Here is a 16,674-nt window from a genome sequence, read left to right as displayed (position 1 = left end):
CAGCAGTTAAAAACTTGCTCTGGTGTGTGTGCGTGCTCGCGAATCAGAAAGATTTTGTATGGATTATTTCTTTGTTGGTGCCATAGCCATGTCCATGGGACATATTTTCATCCCATCCCATCCCGTCCCATGCAATTTATGCCTGTCCATCCCGTGACGTTTCCCATGGATTCCCATGGTATTAACTCCTATGGACAACACTGACCATTTCGCTTTTGTTCTAAAATTGCTACTTCACATGCAATATGATTCAGAGAAAATTAAATCCTTGATGAATGAAATAACTTATTTTGCAATATCAAGTATCGACTACTACAAAGTGTGTGCTGTCCGTATCCCACCATGGGATTCCCATTCCTATGGACAACATGCCATAGCATCTCGTTGAAAGCACGTTAGCTATGCAATTCTGGGGTGTTGAAAGCTTATCGAGAAAAGCCTTGAAAGATATGGGAGTAAGAATGTTATAATTGTTACCCTGAAGGATGTTCAGAATGTCTGATACTAACCAGCGTTGCGTGGGTGATGTTCAATCTCCTGACAGCCTGTCAGTGCTCTGTGAGATGGAGGACCAGATGAAAGAGAAACACCACCGATGTTTTCTAGTGAGTGGGAAGTAAACTACGATACCAGCAACGCGCCTCTCTCTCTCTCTGTTGGTCTATTGTACACAGAGTCCCTCTGAAGTGACATGGTGCCCCCGTATATTTTTGTAAAGCTTGAGGATACGTAAGATCTTATACTGGTATAATAAACATTAAAATAAAGATGATTATGAAAAAATGCAGGAAGCAAACATTTTACGATCTTTCGAAGAAAGGAGCAATCTTGCAACATTTGGTCAGGATCAGGTAAATGTATGAATTGCATGGCACTCGAGCAGAACCAGGGTTAGGGTTAGCTACCCGCTGCTTTATTGATGAAAGGCATCTGATGGTGGTAAATGTTGAATACAATCTGATGAAATAAATCAATCGATGTATTTTATGTCACGTCACCATCGCCTTGAAACTGTCCTGAGATGTATTTTAATGTCACGTCACCCTCGTCTTCAAACTGTCCTGACAATTTCTGGCGACAGGGCTTTTTGAGCTGATGTGACGTATTTCGGGTAGTTCGACCTCGCCGTTGTATTTGAAGGCAATATATGTATATAGAGAGGATATTTGTCACGTTTATTACAGCGAAGAATGAGCAATTTGGTGTGACAGTTACTGTAATTTAATGCATTACAGCAAGAAGACTGAAGAACGCCCGCTGTTCCATATGCCGCACACTGAAGTTGTAAACCTGCGCAGAAGAATCCACACTTCGGTGTTATTTTTGTTTGCTGTCACAGCTAAAGTGTCATGTCACTCAAACATAATGAGGGAAGAGCTCAGGTAACTGTGTGGCGAAGTCCTCAAGGTTTCCCTGTCACTTCCACCCCATAACTTATTAAGACTGCGCGTTGTTCAGAAGTCAGACATAAATTCTGCATCAAGCTAAAAGAAAGTTCGTGTGAAGGTAAGATGAGTGAGAGAAAAAGTCAAAGGAATAATTTCTTCTGTTTTGTGCTGAGTTGTGTATATAAGATGTTAAGATATACACATTTATGACAGATCATTTCTCAAGGAAGTACCATGACTGTTCACAAGTAATTTTTCCCAAGCAATCAGTTCGAGAAAAAGTACTTCTTCTTGATAAAAAAAAGTCCCTGGCTAGAAGTCACCGGTATCAAGGTGGTCGCTGCCCATTATCAGTTAGGTTAGCATACATTTTTAAAAATCAGGGTAATATACATGCATTCTGACCCCATGATGCTATGGCAACTATAGTGGAGTAGCATGTTTGGTGTATTGAGTTTTCATTATTCATTCAGTCTGTTAACATGTTAACATTGGCAGCTTCAGAGAAGGACAGTAACACAAATGTGCAAACATTCATCTTATGTATTTGATTTCATATTTTGACCTGAAGCAGTTGTAACCAACATGTGAGTGTCTGATGGCTACTTAGAGTGGGCTAGTCGTACCAGAAACAACACAAAGATCAAATTTCCATACTGAAGTTTTTAATTCAGTTTCGCTCGGCGGCTGGCCTGCCTTCTCTCTCTCTTCCAAATTCACAAAAGGTCTCACACCACTGTCAGCCCCGATACTTATCTTCCTTACCCTCGAACATTCTAGATGCAAATCTGGAACGTCATCCAACCCCCAACCCTCCGCACAAAGACATTCTACTTTGTCGCAACAAAGACATTTTCTACTTTGTACACTACTAGAGTGCTACACAGTGACTGAAAGACTACTGAACTGTGTATGTGCAGAGCTGATTACTAACGGTAACGACAATAAGAGTAACAGCTCTACATGATCAGACTGAAGAGTAGTCATTTTAATCTCTTAATTTCACAAGTTCTTCGACATCAGAAAATGGCAACAATTATGTTAAATTAGAAGAGGTGGAAATAGAAAAATGAAATATTCAAAATATCTAGACCATTGTGCTCTGTAAATCAGGCCAGTTCATGCAACAAAGATAGAATTAGCAAATAAAAATATATAGTGTGAAAAATATACCTACTGATATTTTAATATAGCAAATTCGTGTAACAAATATAGACTATGGCTCAAGGTTTTGCTATCACTTGTACTTGTTAGTGCTACGTGTCGTTCAGTGGCCCGACATAAATTCTGTATACAGTTTAAGGAAAGTTCATGTGAAGGTAAGACGAAAGAGAGAAAAAAAAGTCAAGGAAATAATTTATTCCTTGTGAATTATTACGCACGATGCGCCATTAATCATGGCAATTGTCAAAGCCACCAGGACAGGGGATGTGAAGAGATGGAAATAACAAAAAGAAAAAGGCCAGCTTTTATGCAAGGGCTGCTATAGATTTTATCCCCCGCACCTATATCAGTTATTTTTTCCAACAACCTTTAATGGAGCCTAGGTCGACAGCTGCAGCATTCTGAACTTGTACACATCATCTGTGGAAGGCACATAAAACTGGTAGTGCTTCATCCTGTCTGTTTCTGATGTTCAAGTTATGCGAGAAGTATTAGTTGACACGAGGTTTAATAAGCATAAACTGAATTTCATAGCTAAGCTTCTCTTCAAATTGCATCTGATCATTGGCTTCTACTTTGTTCGATCAGATTACAATTCAGTTTTAGTTGTCCAGGGCAGTTAGACCGAAAAACTTATTTTAGACAGAAATGCAGGGTGAAACAATCAATTATTCATGCTCACCAAATTAGTGGGGCTAAGGGGTACTGCCACGTGACTAGACAAGGAGATGGGTGGGGTCGGGGGGGGGTTGTACGATAATAAAAAAGTCGGGTTTTGGAGTGAGCGACACAGGCAGCGAGATGAAGAGACGAGCATCGCTCGTGTTATCTTAAAAATGAGATTAGGATATAATTTTGTCGCCATGCATTGTAAAACGAGGCATGATGCTACAAAGCTTCCGGTTTAGTCATATTCTTTGTTTAGGCTCGCCGAGACTAACAGCGGAGAACTTCGCAAGAGGCTAAGCGTTGGTCTTGGCAAACAGACAGCAGTCCACCTATACACATCCATGGTCCCGCCGCGAGCAATGAAAAGAAAGAAAGAGCAAAAGAGTGCATTTGAAGAAAGAGGGATTTCGAAATTTGTGACTATATATTTGGCGACTGTCTTTCACATGTCTTTACACTAACTTTTAATAACACTTAGACCCTGAGAATATAGGTCATCTATAGTTATCACATATTCTGTCACATAATATTGCAAAAAGGAAAAAAGTCACCAAACCAGTTGGATATTGCTCGCTCGCTTTCGCCAGCCAGTTAGTTCTTCTCTTTCACTTACTCTCAGAAGTATTTCAGCCAGCTTTTCCACCCGTGACTCAAACTGGGAGCCCGGCATATCAAGGTAAATTGTGTCAATCTAGGCCATGAGAGCTGTTGTCGTCAAGACTGTTTATCCGCACTCCTAGCTAAGGAAAGGTGCATGCATGATGTCAGGTCAGACTTTGACCCTTACGAGCTCTTCTGTCACTTTGAAGAAAGTTTTGCTTTGTTGCCGAGTACAGCTTTTCAATTACTCCAGTTCATATCGGACTTCTATAGCTGCTCTTGGATGGTACCCAGGGTTGTTTCCAGGAGTAGTCCCTTTTCCTTGCCACAAAGCCTCCGACACTGATCTGATGGTAACATGAATGCGTAAACACATATTTGCGTGCGATAAAAAAAAAAAACAACCTGATAAAATGCACTGTAAAAAAATCATTGATTTAGTGGAAATTAACTTGCAAAGCTTCTTCTATGTAAATCATTCAATGCTTTATAGTCTGTGAACTTTATCATTTTCTGAAATTTCAGCATTATATATCAACTTATATTGTAAGCAAATGTCGTTTAGATGTGTGCTTAAATGCTTTACACTTATCGACGGATAAGCTTGCGCCGATCGAGAAGTGTTTACAATTTCACTTACGAAGCATACGAATATAAAAAATGGTGTATCAGTGTTTACAGACGAAGAGCCTTGTTAGACTTTTTTTTTCGTTTGTCGGTTGTGTCGCAAGACTTGCTCTTTCACAGACGCGCTCGCAATCACACAGACAAACCTTCACGCGCCCGCCGCGAGCAACGAAGCCAATCACTCCTCAGTGGACATAAAACACATGCACGAGGGGACAATACAGCACCAAAGTTTATTGGCGGTCCCGGAAATAAGACTCGCCAACTTAAAAGAAAAAGGAAAAGAAAACCATTATTACATCAAAAATACAAAGTAAACCAACTGGAGGAGAGTCGATCCTTCCCCTGATAAAATAATAATAAAAAATTACCCAGCATACACAAACAAATAAACACACCCTCCAGACAAACTAATGGCAGCGCACCCAGCATATCTGCGCACTGATCTGCGACACATCTCCCCCGACCCTTTCAATATCTTACGTTAGTACCAGTGACGTCGGGCCTCCCAAGAGCAAGCGACACGCGACACATCTCCCCCCGACCCTTTCAATATCTTACGTTAGTACCAGTGACGACAGACCTCCCAATGAGCAAGTGGCACGCGACAGGTTGTTGCAACCAACTGCACAGCAAGAATTTACCATATTTAAAATGATAAACATTTTCGGGAACTGGTTGTGTTAACATACATATGTGCTCAGTGCGGGTATTTGCCGCGGTTGTCACTGAGCTCGTAAGGTAAATCTTCACTCTAGAGATCATAAAAGTCTATTTGTTTACAGGTCCCGACCAGGAAGTGAAGCAGACGATTCCGATTTCACGCAACGTCGAGCACCACTGCGTCTTCAACCGATTGTATGAGCCATGAACAAGGAACATTCTGAGATAGACAGAAAAAGAGTTACGAAAGAAGAAATTTACAGATAAGTTCATCGAGCTGAGGTCTTCTGCACGGAAGAAGGGAGTGAGCGATAATCAGCTTCGAGCAGTACTGGCCGATGGGTTCTCTCAAACTACTTGTCAGAAGACTTCGGCAGCTTACTGCATGATCACACCTGTCGTGCCCTCTCCAGCCCTGCTCGGTTCACTTCTGTTATTGTTCTTCTAAGCGCGGTTGCTTTAGGGATGCTGGCCATTAGTTACGAGCTACTCCACGATTACATAAGTAGCACGCCCTGCGTGATTGATGCCAACTCGTTCAGCAATAACATCTTCCAAAATAAGATGGATTGCGACATCTGTCGAGAGCTCCGCAGTGTTCCAGAAGAGAGAAATATTTCCACGCAGATCTTTTCTGAAAAATACGCCTATTCAGGTGTACCCGTGCTGATCAAAGATGCCGCCGTCAACTGGACTGCAATGTCCACATTTAGTTTTAAGTTCTTCAAGCAGCTGTACACAGAGACAGAAGGATCTATGGAAGCTGTGGAAGATGAGTGCCAGTTCTTTGAGTACCAGACAGAATTCTCGTCGCTAAAGCAGGTTTTTAACATGTCAGATGAAAGAGCTAGCTTTCAGCAAGGGGAGAAGCCATGGTATGTTGCATGGTAAGTCAGAACGCCAGTACTTACAGTAGGTTATAAATTCATCATTAAAAATCACGAAATACGCAAGTGGATCATACGCCTGTCACCACGACACTGAGAATCGAGTATAGCGGGTTCGTATCTCAGCTCCAACATACCTCTCTGGATGTGAAACCATATTAATGGGAATAGCACGAAGTGGTTTTCTCGGGCACTTTTGATTTCTCCGTTGTGTGGTGCAAAAAAAAATGCTCGTGCGTCTGTATGCGGTAAGCGCTTTGAGTCCATAGGTGCTGGAGATAGTTCGCGCTTATTACATTAAACCTTTCTTTCGATGGAAAGGCATTTGCGTAATTTTTCTGTATTTTACTCTTTATTCAACTTGCATTTGATCAAATTAAAGATTATATTAGATTTTATGAAAATAACCCGCAAGTGAAAATGGGAAAAACGAGTGTATTCAACCCTCTGTTGGTCAATGGGAGATAATTCCAATAGCTGTGCCCAACAAGTGTGGTGTCTGATATAATAAGCAAAGCTGCAGGGACGTGTTGTCGATAAAGTTTATGTTTAACTGTTTAAGTTTCACTGCAGCACACTGTGGTTTCTTTTTATATGACATCATCAGGTAACTTGTTGTTTACATCAGTTTTCTGAACTTATTCGACAGAAAATATCTTTAATTGTCTCCCCTGGACTTATTTTCTTTCGTGTAGCAAGTTTTGCAGGCTAAGGTAGATTTTTCTTCTTGAACACGTCCACTAAATTTCTTATTTCTAATATACATTTCTGGTTATGATAGAGATCAGAGAGCCAAACCACATCAGTGATGACAATCCATTATCCGATACGGAAATGCAAAAACACTTGACAGTTGGACTATGCCTGGGTATCAAAACCCCCTTAACACTCAGAGCAAGCTGATCGCGTCTCATTTCCTTCGCCTCACGTACTCTTTTGAAAATGGCTATTAACATTCTGTAAACGATTATTCGATGTTCATTGGATATCATCATCATCATGGAGTCAGGCGAAACGACGGGAGCATATAACGGTATAACCGAAGAGATGACATTTCGCGTCGTTTCATTGCTGAGGAGGATGATTCAGCTCAGTCAAAGTTATTTCTTAAGTGTTTTCTAACATTTTTTTTTCACCACAGGAGCAATTGCCACAAGGGTATAGCTAAGACGCTGCGGTCCCACTATCAGAAGCCTTATTTTTTGCCGGAAGATTCGGAATCCATACCGACTGACTGGATTTTTCTGGGCGGCTCTGGACCTGGAGCTAACATGCATGTGGGTAAACGAAGCGTTTATAATCAGACTACTTACTCCTCGCGTGTTTACCATATTCTATTTCTTTTCTATTTTGAATAAGGGGAGGTACGCACGACAAAGGAGTGAGCGCGCGCGTGTGTATGTGTGCTTTAAGCACTTAAAAAGAGAAACATAAGTGGAAAATAATATTAATGATTTCGTAAATCTTAATGCAAGATTTTTGTTGCTCTTGACTGCCTGTATGTTAAATGCAGTTGGACGAGGTGCAACTGCCCTCCTGGCAGGCGCAGATTTCAGGCCGAAAATCGTGGCGCCTACTGCCGAGTCCCGAGTGTTACCACGTGTGCTCAGAGATGAACGTCACAGTAGAAAAAGGCGACATCCGTAAGTCCTCACGACAACACAAAGATAACAGTGACATAACACCCCGAGAGATGTAAACATGCAAACGTTGGTAATATGGGAGAGTACAGGTATAGTGATTAGGCTATTGTCCCGTTTTTTTGTTTTTTTTTTTTTGTTTTAATTGTGGATAGCATTACACCAGTCAATTCATACACTTCCTACAACTGTATTACAAAGGGTAGAAAATCTACACGGAATATTTTGGGACTAAACATTGGCAGTATTGACCTTGTTTCAGTTGTCCTGGACACAAATATGTGGTTCCATTCCACTTTCGTTCATCCCGGAGAGATCAGCATCGCTATTGGCGCCGAGTACGACTAGCACCCGCTGATGTCAACAAGCAGACGACACACGACTTCAGCTCGGGAAGCATGCAAGAAGATTTTTAAAAAGTTTTAGTTACCCTCACACTTTTATATTCTAAGTTATATGTATTAAAGAAAATCACGAGACATAAGGAAAAGGTTATTTTACCCTGTTTAGTTCTTTAAAATAAAAGTGTGTTTCTAAAAACAATTTTGGACTTATTTTATTTTAAACCTTTTAGTCCTCCATCGGCCTATAATTGCTCGTACGCGAAAACCTTGGGCGCACAGAAACCGTTGAGAGAAAGTATCTGCACAATACTTTAGCTCCTGTGTATTTTCAAAGCTGACCAGCACACAATGTGACAGTCATGGTTCTGTATGCCAGGGTTATTTTACATCTCTAAAGGTTGCATATTCGGCCTTTGTTATCATACAAAATTTTAAAATTATTTTACTACTTGTGGACTGCTGGACTTGATTTAATATTGGATTGTCATAGGAAAAGAGTAGATGGGGAAAAGTTCAAGCTTCTAGGACGACGGAAAGTGGTTTAACTATCGAATACAAAATTCGATGGACACAAGGACGTATATATATTATGCTGTGATAGAATCCGTTTTCATCCACTCCCACTTTAGTTGTCATGAGAGTCATGACTAAAAAGTTTTCAGCTGTAAATAGCACGCAACCACCTTTTCATCAGTTCAAGAGGTGTTTCATAATGTTAATTCACTTTACTCGTTCTTCGACGGTCAATAACTCGTTTTCAAAACACAGGAACATACTCCACACGTAACCATTACAAGCAGCAGAAAATTTGAATTCAGCATACGAACTACCCGCGTAATCGTAAAGTACTAAACTGATTTTTAGTATTGTTTTATACATGTATTATTTGTATTACTTTGTAATTAGTAAAGTCATTGATTACGAATGCCCCATCGTTGCGTACTGCTCAGAAAGATTTTGACCTGTTTACCTGACAACAAGACTCCTTTTTCTGAGAGCAACCTGCTGTAATCATCAGCGTGACCAAAAGAACAAGGATGCAATAAACTCGTCTTTGTCAAGTCTGTCAAATAAATCAACAATTAATAAACAGGCATAGAACTATACAGATGACACATCGTTCAGTTTGCGACGGAAATTTCTATTTTACTGTCTTCCCCATCCTTCAGCCTTCACTGAAGCTACGCCCACCGACAAACAAGTTATTTACGGTTGAGGCTACCAGTTTACAAGAGCAGTCACTGTACCACCGCTCTCCGAAATCCGAAATTTTCCACAGGCTTCCTTACGATGTCACGGAAATAAACTGAATGAAAGAGAGGCTATGACATCGAACCCCAAGAATGTCCGTATGATAGTCCATGCGTTACAAAACTCCGACTTTCCTTCTTGACCCCTTTTTATAGGAGCTTTGAACAGCGAAAGTATACTTGTTTATTTGGGTATCAAGAAGTTTCCGGCCTCAATATCTCTTTTTATGATTTAAAACTCTAGCTTATTTGAGATACTGGCAGCTGAAGAGGGGAGTTAGAAATACAGAGACAGAAGTTCTGACACAATCGAAGAGCCGTACTCATGACCTCAATTGCGTGCCAGGATTCCTTCATATAAATAAAACTGCACAACAGCGGATCAGAGTCAGAAGACTGAAAGCAGGTTACGTGAAATATAAGTATACAGAGCAACTATTAAGCACAGAACGACAATCAGGAAGATATCCTAGCCTCATACGATTGTTAAAGAAGAGCAGATATTAATTTTCTCTTGGTTTGAATTAGGCTTGTGATCATCATGAGAACGTGAGTAGTTTCATCTGATTTTTCGCTCCTTATTTTTCTTCCACTCTGTTTGTCTATCTGTCTTGCTCTTTGCAGGGAATACAAGACGATTTGAAAAGCTATAAATGACATTTATTACACATTTTTCTTACGAAGACAATTAAGATGTGTATGCACAAGTAATCCCATTTGATTGTTTTCCCCTTTGTTGTCAATATTTGTGGTTCAGGTGGCAAAGACAATGGTGTCTTTCTCATTTTATTTCATCAGTTATTACTTGTTTTCCAAAGAGGTGAAAGGGGTGGTGCCTAGTAGGCTGCATGGTTGAAAGAGATTCCTTTATTGTATTTTTTTTTTCTTACTGAAATGGCATTTGACCCATTGAAATGGGGAAAATAAACAACACAGGACATCATTATGTCAATATATATCAATGAACTTATAAGAACATAAATATGACCCTCCACTGCGAACTGAGTCTGAAGTCGCGCGGAACAGTTTTGTGCTAGAGGCCCTGAAAGGTGATAGGAGTCAATTTTTTGCAGTTTGACTTTTCTTTAAAAATGGATTCCTTGGTTATTAAACTATCAAGAAAATACACTGCTATGTTAAAATAAAAGTTAGAAATTGACTTAAAATACATTTTAATCGAGGTACCCTTCTGCGATCAGTACCAATTTCTGCAGAAAAATGACGAAATTCAAACGCTGTTTCGTGTTATACCTTGCCAGAAAGAACGGAGTCTGTATATTCAACTTCTTTGAAGAACGATTCAAATGTTAACTAATCAAAAGATTTGTCTGCAAAAGTTTAAGAGTAAACAAATCTGGTTGGCCATCTCGACGAAAATCTTTGAACCCACTTTTCTCAAAATGGCCGCCACCGTACTTTCACACTTCAAACGTTTATAACTCACTCAATTTAAGGGCTAGAAGAACAACTTTTGTATCAAAAGAACGTTCAGAACCTGTACTTTTTACAAATATGCAATTTGGCAATTCTCAAATTTCCGACTTAAGACTCATTTCGTCTTGGAGGGTCACAAACATGCATACTATACTGAACATGCAGATAGGCACCTGAGACTACTGTTATCCAGTGCCCGAGCTTTGTAGGAAAGCCTAGAAATAATATTATCATTTGACCTAACTGTAGGAAATCATTTGACCTAACTGTAGGAAAGGAAAGGTAGCAGGTTACTCAGTACACAAGCCCCCTACGCTTACGATATGACCTATCCACACACCCGTACTCTTAGATCCGGGTCACGAGGAGCATCCAGGCATACGGGGCTTGACTTTGTGGAAGATGACTCAGCGTTGTCAAGGGACTACGTCGCGGTACAGACGCATTTACATCCTAGAACTACATAGTATAATAGCTAGCAAGTACAGCTAACATACGGTTAGAAGGTAGACGCCACTCGCCCCACTCCTCCGCACCAACTTATTGCAAGCATACTCCAAGGATACTTCTTCAATGTACAACGCAATCACAAGAATCTGTAGATCGATTTCGCAGGAAAGGAAGAATCCACAGAACAGAAAAATCCTGGGATCCAAACGAGTTTTGAGCCAGCAGAGCAAGGTTCCAGTCAACGTGTACCGGAAGTCCCAAGTTGCACCCTCTTCCGCTCTTCTTCCGTTCTGTTCCGCTCTGTAGCCCATCACCAAGGAAACTGTTACACTCCATTACACTCCCTCAAGCCCTGCAATCTCTATGAACAACTTGTCAGCTGCTCATGAGTTGTGCTCATATCTGAAAAATCACTGAATTTTTCTAAGAGTATGTCATTGTTTGTGGATATTCATGCAGTATATCTTTGACAGTAAGTCAATGAGGGTTCTCCTTGTTTATAGGAAACATACACATTTACAAGAGTCTCCGCTTTTCAACGGTGAGGCCTTAGAGCAAGAATGCAACGATGAAGAGCCCTCGGAAAGCGAGTTTTGGCTGACCGGGCGAAGTACCTACCTCAGGATCGACCTCGACATTATACTCCATAATATAAGGATTCTGAAAGAGAGATGCTCGCCGGAAACAGGTACTGATGCTCATGTTCTTTAAGATGATTTTATTTCCAACAGCCACCCTCTCTCCCTGTCTCTTCTTTGTGTGTGTGTGCGCGCGCGTGAGAGTGCTTGTATTTTGCAATCATTTTTAAGCCTTTCACTTTCTATCAGTCACATTGTAATTAAGTGAGAGCTATTTTCAAAGAAATAATTCGTTTGTGTAATGAACAACAAAAGGTCTGTAGAAGAGATAATGTCGTCGAAACGCTTTCCTTCAGATCGTAATATTTGTCTCCAGAGGTGATGGCAGTCATTAAAGCAAATGCCTACGGTCATGGAAGTGTAGCAGTCGCGAGACACCTGTCTGCAAACGGCATCAGGCATTTCGCTGTAGCCACTGCTGCAGAGGGACAAGAGCTCCGACAAGCGGGAATAAAGGACTTCATTCAAGTCTTTGGTAAACCCTCGTTTTCATTCTGTTCTCATCTTCATCTCTCTGACTCCCCTTTCTTCTTTATAACGCCTTTCTCATCTTTGACCTTCTCTCGCTCATCCTTCTTTTTCCTTTCTCATTTCTCACATCTTTTATCTCTCTCTCTTCTCCGCAACTCTTCTGTAAATATTTGGCTTTAAAACCTTTTAAATATTTTGATAACATTCTTCTCTTATTGCCTAACTGCATTTATTGGAAGTTCGCATTCTCTTCTCCAAATTTTCCTATCACGACGACCTGTGTTGTGCAGGTAACTGTGTTGGAGAAGAGGTTAACATCATGCAACACTTCCACTTGACTCCGACAGTGACCACGGAGACCTTCCTCAACCACTGGATTTCCTGGCGTTCTATGAACCGCGTGAACGTGGTAAGCACATTTTCCTTACTAACGTGATGTAACAGGACTTTCTTCCAATTATCTCCTTATGTGTGTAATCTGCTTGCTTGCTACTGCATTTTTTGTTTCACCTGCTTTCTTTCTTTTTTTTTTTTTTTTTTTTTTTTTTGATCTCGTCTTCTGTCACATTGACTTCTGGCGACAGAGCGTTCAAAGGAAAAAATCGCGCTTTTTGCTATGTTCCATTCTTGCTCCTTTGAAAATGCCTTAGCTTTTGACAATCCATTCGTGGCATGGGAAGAAAAATTAGGAAAACAGTCCTTTTAAGGGATTTTAATAGATTACGTCTGTGGGAACGTGTGCTTTCTATAGCCATGGGGTGGATATACTGGGTCTAGGGTGTATGTCTGGAAAACCCCCTAACAAGCAAGCAGAATTTGTAGGAAGTAAATGTAGTTCGTACGTTCTTTGTCTGACAGCACTTTCCCGTTCCTCCAGTCGTCATCAAGGTGGACTCCGGCATGTCCAGAAATGGATGCCAACCTGAAGAACTCCCCAAACTGATGGCAGTAAGTGAATTTTTTTTTTTTTTTGGTGGGAAACAAAAAAGAGGAAATAACATCTATGGCCTTGAAGAATGACAAGAAGTGACAAGTTCTGCTTTAAATGCCATCACACCTAATTTGTACAAATAAACAGACTAATAAAATGTTACAGATATGCCGGAAAAATGGAGTTCCAGTACACAGCCTGATGACTCACTTCGCACAGGCGTGGGACGACGAGGAGTTTACCAAGTGTCAGCTTGACACATTCCTTAAGGCCGCTGAACCATACAGGTAAAAGACCTTCAGTTCTTGAGAAACTCATATATACTTTTCCTGTGTTGTTTTAAGATAACCTGACAGGCGAGCTAGTGTCAGTATTGTTTCTCTGTTTTATAAATGATATTGAAGAGATGTCGACGACGTCTTAGATGATGATCACAATGATGAGTGATGATTGGACGATGACTATGGACTCAAAAGATAATGATATTCACGTTTCAGAGGTACTGGCATAAAACTGCAAGCAGCCAATTCTGCAGCCATTATTAGAGGATTTGCTACAGATCTTGACATCGTTCGCCCTGGCATCTGTATCTATGGTCTTCCTCCAGGTTAGAGGCGTAGCCATCCACAGAAAATATTATTAATTCAATAAATCTTTGACTAATGACATACTTAAGGAGATTTCATATATATGACTTATTTCAAAAGTTGTATTTTTAGATCTTAGCACATAAAAATCTTAATAAAATATATTAATAAAATATATTTAAAGAATTTTAGAAAGGTCTCTATGAGGTAGGAAACACAAATGCCTCTAACAACTCGATTAATATGAATGCGTTTCCTTCTTGCAGATCTCAGCCAAGAGGCTGTTCAGACGGTCCAGAGGTTGGGGCTGAGGCCAGCACTAAGCTGGATCGCGCATCCCAACATGGTGAAAGTACTTCCTCCTGGCAGACATGTTGGCTACGACCAGACCTATGTGTATGTAGGCTTCTGTTATTTGATTGGAAGACATGCCCCATCACTTAATAGTTACACTTTCTTTTCTTTATCTACGTCGACCACGAACTGGCTTCTACACAAATGAATGATTAAAAAAAAAAAATACAGCTGATACAGGATTTGGACAAGTAATAAATGACTAAATAATAAAAGTACAGTTGAAATAGGTTTCGGACAAATAAATAATGATTTCATTACTATAAAAATACAGTTGGTATAGGTTTTGGACAAATGAAGCAAGCTACTCTATGTATTATTGGCGTCTTTGTAGTTCTATTCCTGTTTATTAACTGTTGCTTTATTTGACAGACTTGACAAAGAGGAGTCTATTGCAACCTTTTCGGTTGGTTATGCTGATGGCTACAGCAGGCTGCTCTCAGAAAAAGGAGTCTTGTCTACATCGTCAGGTAAACATATCAAAATAATTCTGAACAGTACTCCATGGGCTATTAGTAATCAATGACTTTATTAATTACAAATAATACATGTTTTTAAAAAAATACCAACAACAACTTAATAGTTTACGATGGTGCAGGTAATTTTATGCTGAATTCAAATTTGCTGTAGCGTGTAATGTTTTGGCAATGTTTTCGTGTGGAGTCTGTTCCTACATTTTGAAAACGAGTTATTTACTGTCCAAGAACGAGTAAAAGGAATACACCGAAACACACCTTGAACTGATAAATAGGTAACTGCGTGCTATTTACCCGTTGAAAACATTTTAATGACAACTAAAGTGGGACGGGGTGCAAACGGATTCTATCGCAGCATACATATGCGTTAGTGGAACGTTAGGTCTAGATAGCTAACCACATGAAAGAAAAACGTGATCAATAATAAAAATACATAAACAGCTGATCAGTACAACACAAGCTTTAAGTTATTCAGCACACCAATTTAATAACCAACACTAGTTCTAAATTTAACAAAAATTATCTTCTTTAAAGTAACAGTACAGTTTCTGAATGGTATTCTGTACACTCAAGAATTTCTTGTTTTGTTATTTGATGTACGGAGAAAAGAAAATGATAGTGCCTCTTTAAATACAAAGGAGATGTAGGTGGTTTTGAGTTTCTCCTCCCTTTGCTTCAGGTCAGATGCAGTCAGTGGTGGGTCGCGTGTCCATGGACGCGATCACAGTGAGGGTCGAGCCTGGCACATCGCCAGCTACCCCTTTCTACGTGTACACAGATGATCTCACATCACCAAACAGTGTGACTGGCGTGGCCCGTGTGACAAACACCATTCCTTATGAGGTTCTCACCAGCCTGGCCACGCGCTTGCCTCGCATCTACGTCACTAAGGGCACACTGGCCACTGCGGACGGTCAGGTCATCGAGCTGCAGGGCTTGACAGGGGAGACAGATTACAAAAGTGAAACCATCTCCGACAGCTAACATCATCTAGTTCGTGAATGTTACAGACTCCTAGCTTCCTGCAGACAGCGGATTGCCATTTAACGAGATTCCGTCCATGTCTCCTCATCGCTGAGAGCATGCTCCTTTATGAGCGTGATCACGCGCTATATAAATCTCAGGTTGTTATTATTATTACGCTTACAAATTTACATACAAGAAAAATTAGATGTCTGGTTATTTATTTCACTGGATTTGACGTTTCACCCCACCCCCATATTTTTGATAGTTGATTTTCTCAAGAGGTATTTTATGCGATTTGAAGAATTTATATACATGTACATGCTTTTTTTTTATCGTTATATGAAGATGTGACATTGTGCTCTGTACTTGTGTGCTGTTAAGGTATACATAAAATATTGTGAGTTTCTTGAAGAGTTTTTATTCTTGCAGTCACACAGACCGTATTCAAATATGGAAACTTAAGGACAAACTGAACTTCCAAATTTCTCTCGAATCGTTTCTAAATTCGGCCTATTCTGAATGGCACCTTGCCTCGAAAATCAGAAAAAGAGATCTCGTCTGCTAAAATATTTTGCCAGCCTCTACACGCCAAGATTTTTGTTTCAACGTCTTATGTGTTGAGAGGTAAGGGAACTTCAGTCTCACGCAATTATAAGTAATCCTCTTTAATGACCTAGCGCTAGCGACTAGGTGTAGACCTAAGCCTGTGAGGCATAGAAACTGCCTAGACGTGCTTTAACCGTTGATGGTCGCCATCCCATGCCCAGAATGGCAAACAAGGGGTCTAAAGGAGGTCATAAAAAACAAAACTCAAGAGAATAGGTGTAAAATCGTGTAATTTAGAAAGTGCCAATTGCCAAAAGATGTGGAGGAGGGGTGAAATGATGACAGAACTTAGGAACAAAGGTGAAAAATCCTGGTGCAGAAACAAGGAGCGGGTCATGGTCTACTTCCGGCGCTTTGGAACCAGGCGCTCGGGGGCTTTATCCATAAGTTTCACAAATTGCTCCAGCGACTATCGTTCTCCCAGTCCCACTCGCCGCCGCTGAAGAGTGAGGTGCGGTTTCCTGTCTTGCAGTTTACGTTTCAGATGTACAGTGGCCTTTGACAAAAACTTGAAAAATGTCCTGTAGTA

General features: G+C 40.4%; 2 protein-coding genes across 5 annotated transcripts; both read left to right on the top strand.

Annotated features, from left to right (window-relative positions):
- Window positions 1-3,605: 3,605 nt before the first annotated feature.
- LOC112557950 lies at window positions 3,606-8,188 on the top strand. Of its 3 annotated transcripts, none has more exons than XM_025228136.1 (5): window positions 3,606-3,897; window positions 5,234-5,998; window positions 7,140-7,275; window positions 7,512-7,641; window positions 7,901-8,188. In XM_025228136.1, the coding sequence occupies exons 2-5, from the start codon at window positions 5,577-5,579 to the stop codon at window positions 7,984-7,986; spliced, it is 774 nt and encodes a 257-aa protein (XP_025083921.1). In that variant the 5' UTR covers window positions 3,606-3,897; window positions 5,234-5,576; the 3' UTR covers window positions 7,987-8,188. The 3 variants fall into 3 exon arrangements, with proteins under 3 accessions (XP_025083921.1, XP_025083911.1, XP_025083903.1); XM_025228126.1 differs by lacking the exon at window positions 3,606-3,897 and adding an exon at window positions 3,984-4,174; XM_025228118.1 differs by lacking the exon at window positions 3,606-3,897 and adding an exon at window positions 5,019-5,059.
- Window positions 8,189-9,611: 1,423 nt separating this feature from the next.
- LOC112557851 (alanine racemase-like) lies at window positions 9,612-15,945 on the top strand. Of its 2 annotated transcripts, XM_025227935.1 has the most exons (10): window positions 9,613-9,781; window positions 11,620-11,804; window positions 12,071-12,229; window positions 12,516-12,634; window positions 13,084-13,173; window positions 13,322-13,443; window positions 13,654-13,763; window positions 14,010-14,139; window positions 14,470-14,567; window positions 15,253-15,945. In XM_025227935.1, exons 1-10 carry the CDS (start codon window positions 9,774-9,776, stop codon window positions 15,555-15,557), a joined length of 1,326 nt encoding a protein of 441 aa, XP_025083720.1. In that variant the 5' UTR covers window positions 9,613-9,773; the 3' UTR covers window positions 15,558-15,945. The 2 variants fall into 2 exon arrangements, with proteins under 2 accessions (XP_025083728.1, XP_025083720.1); XM_025227943.1 differs by lacking the exon at window positions 11,620-11,804 and having other exon boundaries at window positions 9,612-9,781.
- Window positions 15,946-16,674: the final 729 nt, after the last annotated feature.

This window comes from Pomacea canaliculata, linkage group LG1 (genome assembly GCF_003073045.1).
Source record: "Pomacea canaliculata isolate SZHN2017 linkage group LG1, ASM307304v1, whole genome shotgun sequence".
Lineage (NCBI taxonomy): Eukaryota > Metazoa > Mollusca > Gastropoda > Architaenioglossa > Ampullariidae > Pomacea > Pomacea canaliculata.
This window is presented reverse-complemented; position numbering and strand designations above follow the sequence as displayed.

What these genes read in the sequence shown, in the direction of transcription:
- LOC112557851 (XM_025227935.1), top strand. An exon ending in GGACTTCATTCAAGTCTTTG is followed by an intron (nt 12,230 to 12,515) that starts GTAAACCCTCGT and finishes TGTGTTGTGCAG; the next exon opens with GTAACTGTGTTGGAGAAGAG. An exon ending in CTATGAACCGCGTGAACGTG is followed by an intron (nt 12,635 to 13,083) that starts GTAAGCACATTT and finishes TTTGTCTGACAG; the next exon opens with CACTTTCCCGTTCCTCCAGT.
- LOC112557950 (XM_025228136.1), top strand. Translation starts at nt 5,577, where the DNA reads ATGCTGGCCATTAGTTACGAGCTACTCCACGATTACATAAGTAGCACG. An exon ending in GACCTGGAGCTAACATGCAT is followed by an intron (nt 7,276 to 7,511) that starts GTGGGTAAACGA and finishes TGTTAAATGCAG; the next exon opens with TTGGACGAGGTGCAACTGCC. An exon ending in AGTAGAAAAAGGCGACATCC is followed by an intron (nt 7,642 to 7,900) that starts GTAAGTCCTCAC and finishes ACCTTGTTTCAG; the next exon opens with TTGTCCTGGACACAAATATG.